Below are 12,775 nucleotides of genomic sequence, written 5' to 3'. Positions count from 1 at the left end.
AATCAAAGATACTTCAAAGAGCAAGTGTAAAGTAGTGTGTGTTATAAAGATTTGTATCAAATAACCATTATTATCCTTAGCCCGACGGTGGGCGCCAAACTATTTACCCCCGAAATCGGATAACAATTAAATTTGTTCACGATTTTAAGGATATGTGATCTAATTTGATACAAAGTGAGAAATTAGATTTAATATGGAAGAATAAGTAGAAAAATAAAGGCAAACCGTGCAGATTGAACAACTTAAGTCTTGCAAGGTTAATTTCCTTCGAATTTAGATGTGATATTATTGAAGCCGGAATAATATGAACAAAGCTAGAAAAAATAGTATCTTGTTCTCTTAAGTATGTTACAATGTGTGCCCATGAATTATCAAGTCCCCCTTATATGTTGGGGAGATCTTCCTTTTAAGATATTATTTAATCAAAAACATAAGTCCTTGATTTCGTAAATCATTGGCCCCTTTTTTGACTTAATCCCGTGATTTTTGCCATAATGATTTGGTTAATGACGAAAATCATGGATCCTTGTCGGATGAGTTGGCGAAACGTTTCCTCAAGGCCGTTAGAAACAGGATCGGTGGTGCCTTCAGTAAACTCGAGGGCAAATATGATGGTCTTGTCGAGTTTCGAACCTCGATATTGAACTCGGTTTCACGGTGCCTTCGATATCTAATAGATGATTCGAGCCTGGTCCATTGTTCCAGATGCTCGATCAAGCATCGAGCTCGGTTTTGCCCATATACCACTAACCTCTATGTTGTTCCTAGCTTTAGAATGAAAATTTGAAGACTACAAACAAGAGAAAAGCAGATCAAGCTTATCTTCAAATGCAAAATGAAACAAGGAATTAAGATAATTGAAACCTTAATTAGTTAATTGTTCACTAAGCACGGGGATTACAAACTTGTAAAACGATTCAATAACCATTCTTTTAATTTGACAGGATTTTGGAATTGTTCTGCTCGTGCAAATTTTGATGCGTAATTGGATTATGAATCTTCTTTATTTTGCTTATAACTATGTGGGAGTAATTTAACACCCCAATTAGTGTGTATTGGCTTTCCCAATTAGTGTCAATTGGCTTTCTTACACATTTGACGGCTCGACAAAAATATTACAGTTCCTAGCTAACATATATATAATATATGTATGAAATATACATTCCCTATTTACTTTTTTAGACAGATGGCTATTTAAGGGCCCGTATGGCCATAAAAAAGATTTCCTTTTTTTAATTTTTTTTTGAAATTAGTGTTTGGTCATGAAATTTTCGATTTTCACTTGAACATGAATTTCGAAATTTTTCGAAAATTTAAAAAATTCCAAAAATCTATTTTTCAAAAGTTTCACTTCACATCACTCAAAAAAATTTAAAAACAACCCAAAATTATATTCATATCCAAACATAACTCTAATTTTCAAATACTATTTTCACTTGAATTTTTTTTCATTTTTTTATAAAATTTTACAATTTCTATGTCCAAACACCCACTAAAACAATTTCTCAAAAATAAGACAAAGAATGATTTTTCTTATTCCCCTTCCCTTTGATAATCTTTTATAACTTGCACGTGAAATAAACCTAAAAAAGATTATAGAATGTCCTTGGAAAAATAACAGGGAATGGTCTATTTTTCAAATAGTATTCTTAAAAAGGTGAAAATCGAAGATGTTAAAGTAAAAGTAAATGGAAAGAAAGACTATTGATTTTTTATATTGTTGTTTACTTGTTTTACCTGAGAGAAAGAAAAGCACATCAAGATGGGATAGATATCGTTGTTCAGCTAATGCCATACAATTGAATTTTGTAACAAACATTTCAACGCTTTTTATTATTTTTATTTCGATAATACCTTTAGATAGCTTCTTCATTTGCGACATTAGACAATGATCGTTAGCCACTAATTAGAGATGTCTTTACTCTTTTGTCACTGTTTAAAATGTATTTATTTTTTAGTTAGTGCTTAATAATTTTTTTTACCGCCTGATCGAAAATATCTCTGTGCTAATATTAAAGATATGGTGTCCTTAACTTCATGAATGTTGTGTAAATATTAAGGACAAAGTGTCCTATATTGCACTTTCCGTTGTTAAACTTTAGGACATCATGTCCTTAACTTCATATGTGCAGTGTAAATATTAAGGACATGGCGTCCTTAACTTCATGTGTGCAGTGTAAATGTTAAGGACATAATGTCCTTAACTTGTATTTGCACCTTCTGTTATTAAACTTTAGGACCCCATGTCCTTAACTTCATATGTGCAGTGTAAATATTAAGGACATGGTGTCCTTAACTTCATGTGTGTAGTGTAAATGTTAAGGACATAATGTCCTTAACTTTATGAGTGTTGTGTAAATATTAATGACATGGTGTCCTTAACTTCATGAATGTTGTGTAAATATTAAGGACAAAGTGTCTTGTATTTGCACCTTTCGTTGTTAAACTTTAGGATGTCCTTAGCTTCATATGTTCAATGTAAATATTAAGGACATGGCGTCCTTAACTTCATGTGTGCAGTGTAAATGTTAAGGATACCATTTTCTTAATATTTACGCGTCACTCATGAAGAAAGGGTAAAAACATCTTTTCGTATTAATTTTAATAGAGTAGTGGTTATTTTTGCTCAGCATTAAAAATACTGGATAAAAACTAAATACCATATTAAAAAGTAGCTATCCCACGCCATTTCTACTAAAGGGGGATTTGCAGCCATACCCTATATTTGTGCCACATTTTAACTTATACCCTATTTTTAAAAATTATTAATTTGGTACCCGGTTGATAAAATATCCGTAATAATATGACCATTATACCCCTGGCAAAATATATAAAAGATGCATCACGCATAAATCACTTTACGGTTCTCCTCCATCACTTCGTCCTTCCTCAAATCTTCTCTCGCATCTGCCATAATCAAGAAACCAGAAAGTTGAACCGTAAAGTACTTTAGGTGCAATAGGGACTGAAGGAGATTTGCGTATTCTATGTGCTTTAGGATCTTTAGATGCTTTAGGATTCGTAGATGCCATCTGTTCAAAAAAAATAAAAGATAGGAAAAATAACGTCAGAACATTATCAAAAATATCAGTTAAAACTTCAGGTCTAAGAAGGTTGAAGTTCAGCAAATATAAAATAAAAACTTCAGCTCCTAATGCTGAAGTTCAGCAAATACAAAATAAAACTTCAGCTCCTAGAATGCTGAAAGTTCACCAATTACAAAACAAAAACTTCAGCATAAACTCGAAGTTCAGCAAACACAAAAACAAAAACTTCAGGACTATAATGCTGAAGTTCAATAGTTACAAAACAAAAACTTCAGCAAAAACTGTAACAGTCTTGGCATGGCTCCTAGAATGCTGAAGTTCAGCAAATACAAAATAAAATTTCAGCTCCTAGAATGCTGAAAGTTCACCAATTACAAAACAAAAATTTCAGCATAAACTCGAAGTTCAGCAAACACAAAAATAAAACTTCAGCAAAAACTCGAAGTTCAGCAAACACAAAATAAAATTTCAACACCTAGAAATGCTAAAGTGACAAATACAGAACACAAATTCAACTCCAAATAATGCTGAAGTTCATAAAATAATATAACAAAAACACAAAACATAAAATAAAACTTCAGCTCCTAGAATTAAGTTATCATTGAAGTATTATAAACTTCACACTTTAATAGCATCATCTATTTTACTCTCAAAATTGTTAAAAATATCAAAGTATCCAAAAATCATTGAAGAATTTATAAAATTTTCATCAAAAACACAAACACATGTTCAAAAAACCTAAAAAAACAATCGTAAAAGTTAAACCTAGAAAACTAATGCACCAATCAAAGTAAAACCTAGGAAACTATTTTATCATAAATAAAAAAAAGGGAAGCGATTCAGCTAAGATGACTATAAATAAAAAAAACCAAATATTAAATCGTAAAAATAATACTAAAATAAAACCGAGAAAGTTAATGCAATGTACCTGTGATTAAACGTAATGTTATTGGGGAACAAACAGTTGAAAAATCAAGAAGAATCGAAAACCGTTTGATTTCAGAGAGAAACAAATCAAAAAACGCGAAGAACGGGAGAAGAGAGACAGAGACTGTAGAATAGCGTATATTTGGAGAGAAACTAGTCTTTTAATAAAGAAGGGCAAAATCGTCTTTTTAAAAGGCTTTTAACAAAAAAACGGGTACGAATGCAAAATAAAGCGGGTACAGGTTAAAAAGGGGCGACCAAATAGGGCGCCCCATGCAATTTCTTCCCGACTATGCAGGTCATCCATCTTGGGAAATGGGTTGTTGTCCAACTGGGCCTGAAAAAATTTAGACTAGTCTCTTTTCCCATTTGTCTAGATTTGGGCCAAATCCATTTTGATAATAACCATTCGTAAGAGAATTTGACCCAAACTATTCGTAAAAGTATTTGGCCCAATCCCTTCTTTGATTTCAGCAAATTAAATTAGATGAAGCCAATATCTCTCTTAAATGTAATGATTGAAGATATTAAATGATGAAGAGATAGACTAAGGCTACATGGAAAGAAATCGTCTCAAAAGATTTAAAATATCTCAGAATCCATAGATCTAGCAAAAGATAGAAGAAAAAAAAAAGTTGAAAACTTTGTAAATATGATACCATCTCGAAGCCTAGTGCTTACAATAAGATATTTAGTACATTAGAGATATAATCACTAGAGAATCTATCGTGTTAGATGATTTTTAGTACGGATTAATGAAATATTATGAACCCAAACAGAACATTTACGATATTTAGAACTCATACGGGCATAGGCGGATCCAGAATTTTAATCTTATGGGTTCCTACAACAATCTCAGGTTAATTTACATGATAACTGAACCAACAAACTGGGTTCCAAGCCAAATATTTTTATACTTTTAATATATTTTTTAGTACAAATATAGAGTTTATGCAAAAATTACTGAGTTCACGGAAACCTGTAATATTTAATCTAGATCCTCCCCTGCATACGGGCGATCCCAACCAGCTTGGGTTGAGGCGTAGTTATTACTGTTATTTAATGAAGCCAATATCACAAAAGTGGTATAAACTATATATGTGAAATCCAATTTAAATTAGATGAAAGAAAATTAGAATTAGAATTGGTTAACGGAAAAAGCAGTCATGCATAGAAAATCCAAAGACTGAATTAATCACATCTGGTTGTAGCCAAATCAATTTAAATCATACACATTACTTATGATCTCACTCTATTTAATTTTTAGCCATTTTAAAAAAAAATAGAGAGTTGAGTTTAATGCTGATTCAGAAGTAACGTCTTTTCCAAATAATATTTGCAGCTAATAATATGTGAGTATCTTTTTTGGGTATAAAATTCCAAGTTTTGGCTAATGGATTACGGATTAGCATCCTAATTAATATTGCACATAATGGACAAAAAAAAAAGATTCATTTTTCATAGCCTTAAATCCGAATTCCAACAAGTTTCTGGCATACGTCTGAAAACCTTCTCTGTAAATAACTATGGATATGACTAACCTCTGGCCAAAAACAAGCATTTTGTAGGTTCAGTCAAGTCTATCAAAAAACGAATTAAAGGCATCATAATATATTTACAGTTCCCATGCATATTGTACGTACTAAAAGAAGTTAAAAAGTTGAGGTTAAATATAGGTAGAGAGCTTTCTGCTGGTGTAAATTTTAGTCAGAGTTTTCTACTACTTACAAAGCCGTCAAATCAACTTGTGATTTTTTATGAAAGGCTATCCATCTAGTTGAATAAAGGCTTCTTTGATGCTGTTTACATTTGTGCATGTAATGCCTCTTTGTGATGACTTCACGTTTTGCACTGTTACATCTCCCCCGGTATAGGGTTTAAGTTCTGTGCATTCATAGTGAAAAAATATTTATACAATCACGTCGTTTTAGCCCGGTGCACTAAGCTCCCGTTATGCGCTGGGTTAAGGGAAGGGGCGGACCACAAGAGTTTATCGTACGCAGCCTTAACCTGCATTTCTGCAAGAGGTTGTTTTCACGACTCGAACCCGTGACTTTCTGATCACATGACATCAACTTTACCAGTTACGTCAAGACTCCTCTTCATATACAAGCATGTCGTTTATTTGATGTAAAGAATATTTTTATATTATTATTGAATTTTAATAGTCAGTGCATATCATTTAAATTCATTTGTATGTGAGTTTAACTTTCTAAATACCTATAGTGCAAAAGAATTTTCAACTATCAAATCAATAAAAGATAACTATAAGTAACTTGACATAATAAATGGAATTAGTAAACTAAAAAGGATAATAACTTATTACAATTGGTCCTTCTAAATTGATGCAAGGAAAATGGTCATATTACCCCTCTACTGTTGAAAATAAGTTATATTTACCCCCATTTCAACTTCTTAATAGATCTACTTCTAACGTTATACTTTAGGTTTTATTTTAGCCCTCATCCAAGGGAGGATCTAGTGCAAAGGTTACGGGTTCCTGTAAACGTAATAACTTTTGTGTAGATCTTGTATTCATATAAAAAAAATATTTAGCTTGAAACTCAGTTCGTCGGTTCAGTTATCATGTATATTAACTTGAGATTGTTGTAAGAACTCATATGACTTTTCTTTTATCAAATCGCGATTCTCTGCAAAAGAAGCATTATTTGTTGTGGAGTGAATTTTGCACAATTTTCATTTTTTCACTTTCAAATGTACAAGGAAATAAAATAAGGGCAAAGGTCCAAATAGGCCCTTGTACTATGTGAAATTGAGCACATTTGCTCTTCGTTAATACTTTAGCTCAAATATGCCTTTACCGTCACATAATTAGTCCATATATCCCCTTAGAGTTACACAGTTGGCCCATATATGCCCTTTTCGAAACGGAATTCACCCAAACTAATTAACTATTTCGTTAATTATATTAAAGTGTATTACAAACACTATTTCTTTTTTATTAGTATTTTTTTCTTTACCTTTCTCTTTTCTTTCTTCCTTTTTTTTTTTTCTTTTTCTTTCTCCCTTATCCGTTTCTCGTATTACCGATGTCTTCTCCATTTTCGTCACCAATTTTACTTGACAAAACTCATGAATTCCAATTACTAAGAAAATTCTCCCGTAAGGTAATCAAATTTCAATTTCACTGGCCCTCAAAATAAACGAAATTAATTTTTTCCAAAAATTATGCTTTAAACTTTAAAATAATAAAAATATCTCAACCTTTAACAATACTCAAAAGACCAGAATATTTAAATTATTTTCAAAAAAATAATTTAATGATTAAAAGCATAGAGTTCAAGTTGTAGTGTTATAAATTTGCGTTGTTAGCCTTTTTTCATCTTTTTTCAACTGAACATTTTCTATTTTTTTATTAACTATGTAAATTAGGGGTGTACATAGAACGGGTTGGTTCATTTTTTATCAAAACCAAACCAAACCAATTATATCGGTTTGGATTGTTCAATTTTGTTAGATTTTTCGGATTTTTTTGTTACATAAATATTATTTCAATCTACTTTATTAAATTTTTTAGAACTAAATATATGTTCAGTAAAAATTAAAAAAATTGACAAATATATGATCTATAAAAATATTCTTATGGGAGAATTTTTTTAGTAATTGGAATTCATGAGTTTTGTCAAGTGAAATTGGTGACGAAAATGGAGAAGACATCAGTAATGGAGGAAATCGGATAAGGGAGAAAGAAAAAGTAAAAAAAAAAAAAGAGAAGAAAAGAAAAAAGAAGAAAGAAAAGATAAAGGTAAAGAAAAAAAGTATTAATAAAAAGGAAATAGTGTTTGTAATACACTTTAATACAATTAACGAAAGAGCTAATTAGTTTGAGTGGATTCCGTTTCGAAAAGGGCATATATGGGCCAACTGTGTAACTCTAAAGGCATATATGGACCAACTATGTGACGATAAGGGTATATTTGAGCTAAAGTATTAACGAAGGGCAAATGTGCTCAATTTCGTATAGTACAAGGGTATATTTGGACCTTTTTCGATAAAATAATACTTATTTTTCTTAAATTCCATCCATCTTCAAAAATCAATTTTTTTTATTCTTTGGCACAGAGAGACAAGACAAAGGTACCGGGGTTATTGCGGGGGTGGGGGGTGGGGGGGTGTTTGCAATGTTGCATGATACAACCTTTCATAGGAGAGCATATAGATATGGAGAGAGAAAGGGGAGGAGGAAGCAGCTAGAGATATGAAATGACAAGGCCCAAAGAATTTGAGAATTGAGCATCTTATTTGGTGCACTATTTCTTTTTCTTTTTTTAAAAAGAAATATACTCCCTCTATTTCACTTTAATTGATTTTTTTTGGTTATTTTTACATATAATAAGAAATTCACTTTTTAGCATTAATTAACAATAAAATTAAGCATATTAACCTTAATTTATTAAATAAAAATCTAACAAACAACTCTTTACTCCAAGGGCAACTTTGAAAAAAAGAAGTTAATTCCTTCTTTATATCTGAAAAAATTAAATATTGTGGACCACAAAAAGGAACAACAAATCAATTAAATTGGACCGGTGGAGAATATATTTTTAGTTGCTCCCAAAAATAATATCCAACATTATATAAATATATATACATATACAACTTTTACTATATTGAATACTGTATGATCCGTTCTTGAAAGGGACAACACCTTAAGCGTCGTTTGGTTAAGCATTATAATGCAACAATTATTACGCGATGGTTAGTAATATAACAATTAGGTAACGAATAATAATGTATGAATTATCATATAGTGAATAACAATGCACAGATTGCTTTTAGGGACTGCCGATTTTATGTATTTTTGTCTTTCTACCTCACACATAAAAGAATAAATTACGCGAATATTAGCATTGTATAACCTATGATATATTTTGAGGAAAAATGTAATAGAAGAGAAGCAATAAATAAGTACATACCGAGAATCATGGTGCATAGTTTATACTAAAAACCAAGCATTATATTAATTATGTGGAAAAAAACATTAATGCAATAATTTTATATATTGCAAACTAAATACTGTACGGCATAGTATGCACACATTTATGTTAGAATTGTCTTTCCTTTTGTGGCCAACCTAACAACAGCTTAGTGCGTACATTTAAAATGTTGTGTAGTATTGTTTTTAGGTTAAATCATTCGGTATATATCCGAAATCGACTAAAGAAGTAAAATGTTAATTCACATGAAGTTCTTCATTTTCTGAGCTCGAATTCTAAATATTTAATTAAGGTGAAACAATACTAATCATCCTACCAACACTTTTGGGATGTAAAATGTTGTGTAATAGACAGACATGAAAAACCTAGCATCTTTGGCCCTCTCTCCCCTTCTCCCTTTGGCCAAAAGAAAACAAAATTCTAGCATAAAGTCCCCAACCCAAGACCACCTATTTTTGCTATTACCCTTTGGTCAATAACTCTTAAAACTTGTTATTTATAGCTTGTCTCCTCCTCCCTAACTTTCTTCCTCACAATCATGGACTAGACTTTTCCCCCCTTCACCAAAAAAAACCCTAAAATTATCACTATTATTACCATGCAAACTCATTCTATCACATACTTATTTTCTAGTGAAAGTGCCTGTTTAGAAACTGAAGCAGAAGATGAACTTTCTACTGTTCTTTCTCTTGGTCCTCCTGGTCAAATAAACCTTCAAAAAAATACTACAAAATTCCATTTTCAGAGTTATTATAATCAGTACTCTAGTTGTGGAGAAGGTGTGACTGTGGCTCTTCATACTGATTCATCAGGTACAAGTTCAAACAACAATAACCCTAGTAAAAACAAAGGGGATAATATTATTTCAGTAGCAAATAATGGACAATATTGGATTCCAACACCAGCTCAAATTCTTGTTGGACCTACTCAATTCTCTTGTGCTGTTTGCAACAAAACATTCAACAGATTCAACAACATGCAGGTTTAATTTCCTATATATACTTTTATTCATGTTAAAGATCTTGTATATGCAATTTTATTCATCATTTTCATTTTTTTATTTTAAAATGTGAATATTAGGGTTGTCACTTATATATAATATGTTGTGACTGCTCACGGAAGCAGAGCTAGAAGCCCGGATACGGGTTTGGTCGAACGCAGTAGCTTTTGCTCAAACAATATTTCTATTAAGAAACTCATTAAATATATACGAATATTAAACTTTAAATTGTCATTCTAAAATCTAGAACATATAAAGTTGAAATCTTGGTTCCGCCTCTCACTGTTCATATGTACATGAAAATTCTTGAACTTTGTCTTGTTATTGTCTCATCTATGTATGAATTGATTCAGAAGCTTGTACTTCTAATCAAGTTTCTAGTGATCTAAATTCCCAACTTACCAGAAATAGGTAACAAATTTTATGTTTGGTTAAAAAAAGTTTTGTTTGGTCCAACTTGATATATTACATTTTATGTTCTTTAATTATTGACCAAATTTTTGTTTTAGCAGATGCATATGTGGGGGCATGGATCACAATATAGAAAGGGACCAGATTCACTAAAAGGGACAAAACCAGCTTCTTCAATGTTAAGGTTGCCTTGTTATTGTTGTGCTGAAGGTTGCAAGAACAACATAGACCATCCAAGATCAAAGCCATTGAAAGACTTTAGAACTCTTCAAACACATTACAAAAGAAAACATGGAGCAAAACCATTTACTTGTAGGAAATGTGGGAAGAATTTTGCTGTAAGAGGAGATTGGAGGACTCATGAGAAGAATTGTGGTAAGCTTTGGTTTTGTATTTGTGGTTCAGATTTTAAGCACAAGAGGTCACTCAAAGATCATGTTAGAGCTTTTGGAGATGGACATGCACCACATAGTGAGAATTCTTATTATAATGTTGAAGGAGAAGATGAAAATGAAGATGAAGAAGAAGATGTAGAAGCAGGGGAAGAGTTAGAGTTTTAGATACGGTTCGGATGAATTCAGTAGTTTTTTCTTAGACCTTGTACTTGTACTAAGAAATTCGTTAAATATGTATAAATATGTAACTTCGAATCCAGTAAGTAAGACGAACTATGAGTTTGATGGTAAGTTCAAAACCTATAAATTTCAAATCCTGACTCCGCTTTTATATAGAAGGAAATCTTGATGATGAATTATATGGAAATGGAACTTAGCTATAATGAAGGTAACTTTTTTGGGTTTTTTTCACTTTTATCCCGCGTCAGAAATTATTTATATTCGATAGCCGAAAAAGTATTTAAAATTTGTATTATTTTTGTATATAATATACAGAATATATATACACACAAAAAATATACCAAAAAAATATATATTTTTGACTATTATTTTGATAGTGGTTATACAATGTCATTTTCCCTAATATTTTCGCCTGTATGACGAGAGCAAAAAACTGAGATTTGACTAGGGACTTTTTGGCTTCTTTTGCATGTATGTTTTTGTGTGCATATGTTCTCTAGGGGAGCAAATGGATGAAGACAAAGAGTGTAGTAAAACCAGGTTGTCATTAATGTTAAAATTCAGAAGTGTCAATAGCTTCATAAGTTGATTGAATTGGATTGTGTTTGATAATATATATCCAAGTAAGGATTCAGTAAACATGTGTAACTCTATTAGCTTGTTAATTATTTCATCTCGTGTGTTGTTAAAATATATGACAAAGGCAGGATAAGTGGTATTATCACTTTTAGCCCGCGCCAGAAACTATTTATATTCGTTAGTCGGAAAAGTGTATAAAATTTATATAGGTATATAACATATACAGGATATATACATATACAAAAAAAATATTTTTTTCGGCTATTATTTTGAGAGCGGCTATACAATGTCATTTTTTCATAATAGGATTAGATCATTTACCACTTTAGCAACATAACTAAGAATAATTAAGATTATTATATAAAAACACAATTATGCTTGAAAAAAAAAGTTGGGTTCTGCCACCTGACCTTATCTTATTTTTTAAAAATGCTAACCATAGAGTTGTCTCTTTTGTCATTCAGAAGCAGTAGTAGTTGTAGTTATAGTAGTAGTAGAATCTAAAAGTGAATTCAGCAAAAATAAAGCTGGAAATAAGAGAGCAGACATACAGACATGATATATAGTCAGAATAGTCTTCAGAAATTGCACTATTGATTAGCTATGCATTGCATTTGCCACAGCCCTCACTCTCAGTCTATCTTATAACTCTCTCTTTTTTTCCTTTGGATCTTTATATAAATCAGATTCATTGTCTACTTTTTTAATCCGGTATATACATATTAAATACTAATTATACACGATTATATACATACTTATTATATTTATATATATTACCGCCGGCGATTTTTAGTTTAAGCGATCGAGTGGGTGGCTATTTAAGTTAATTATTCTTCCTTTGTGAGTCTCATCAGACTGCTCAACCGGTCAGATTCACTATTTACTTTTGTTAGACGGTATATATATATATATATATATTATACATCCGCCAATTATTACTAGTTTAAGTGATTGTGTGAGTTTTTCTTCCTTTGTGAGTCTTATCAAACTACTCGGTCAGTCAGATTCACTGTTTACTTTTGTTAGACGGTATACATATATTAAATACTAATTATACACGGTTATATTATACGCATACTTATCATACATATTTTATACTATTTTTAATTTCAGCGATTGGGTGACCGGCTATTTAGGTTAACTTTTTATTTTCTTTGTGAGTCTTCTCAGACTACTGAGAGTGAGTCTTTTTCTAAGGTGTACTGAATCTATCTCTGTGAGCTTCGACTAACACTACTAACACTTTGATAGAGAGCTTTTGTCAGTATGGTAAAGAAT

At 31.3% G+C, this 12,775-nt stretch overlaps 1 protein-coding gene across 1 annotated transcript; it reads left to right on the top strand.

Annotated features, from left to right (window-relative positions):
* Window positions 1–9,488: 9,488 nt before the first annotated feature.
* LOC104106438 (zinc finger protein WIP6) lies at window positions 9,489–10,919 on the top strand. The gene is made up of 2 exons (XM_009614989.4): window positions 9,489–9,914; window positions 10,445–10,919. The coding sequence occupies exons 1-2, from the start codon at window positions 9,531–9,533 to the stop codon at window positions 10,901–10,903; spliced, it is 843 nt and encodes a 280-aa protein (XP_009613284.1). The 5' UTR covers window positions 9,489–9,530; the 3' UTR covers window positions 10,904–10,919.
* Window positions 10,920–12,775: the final 1,856 nt, after the last annotated feature.

This window comes from Nicotiana tomentosiformis, chromosome 10, assembly GCF_000390325.3.
Source record: "Nicotiana tomentosiformis chromosome 10, ASM39032v3, whole genome shotgun sequence".
Lineage (NCBI taxonomy): Eukaryota > Viridiplantae > Streptophyta > Magnoliopsida > Solanales > Solanaceae > Nicotiana > Nicotiana tomentosiformis.
Note: the sequence above shows the minus strand (reverse complement) of the source record. Positions and strands in the feature narration are given on the sequence as shown.

Bases quoted from the DNA above. Each gene is read 5' to 3' on its own strand.
- LOC104106438 (XM_009614989.4), top strand. From the start codon at position 9,531: ATGCAAACTCATTCTATCACATACTTATTTTCTAGTGAAAGTGCCTGT. The intron at 9,915-10,444 runs GTTTAATTTCCT...TTGTTTTAGCAG, and splicing joins ACAGATTCAACAACATGCAG to ATGCATATGTGGGGGCATGG.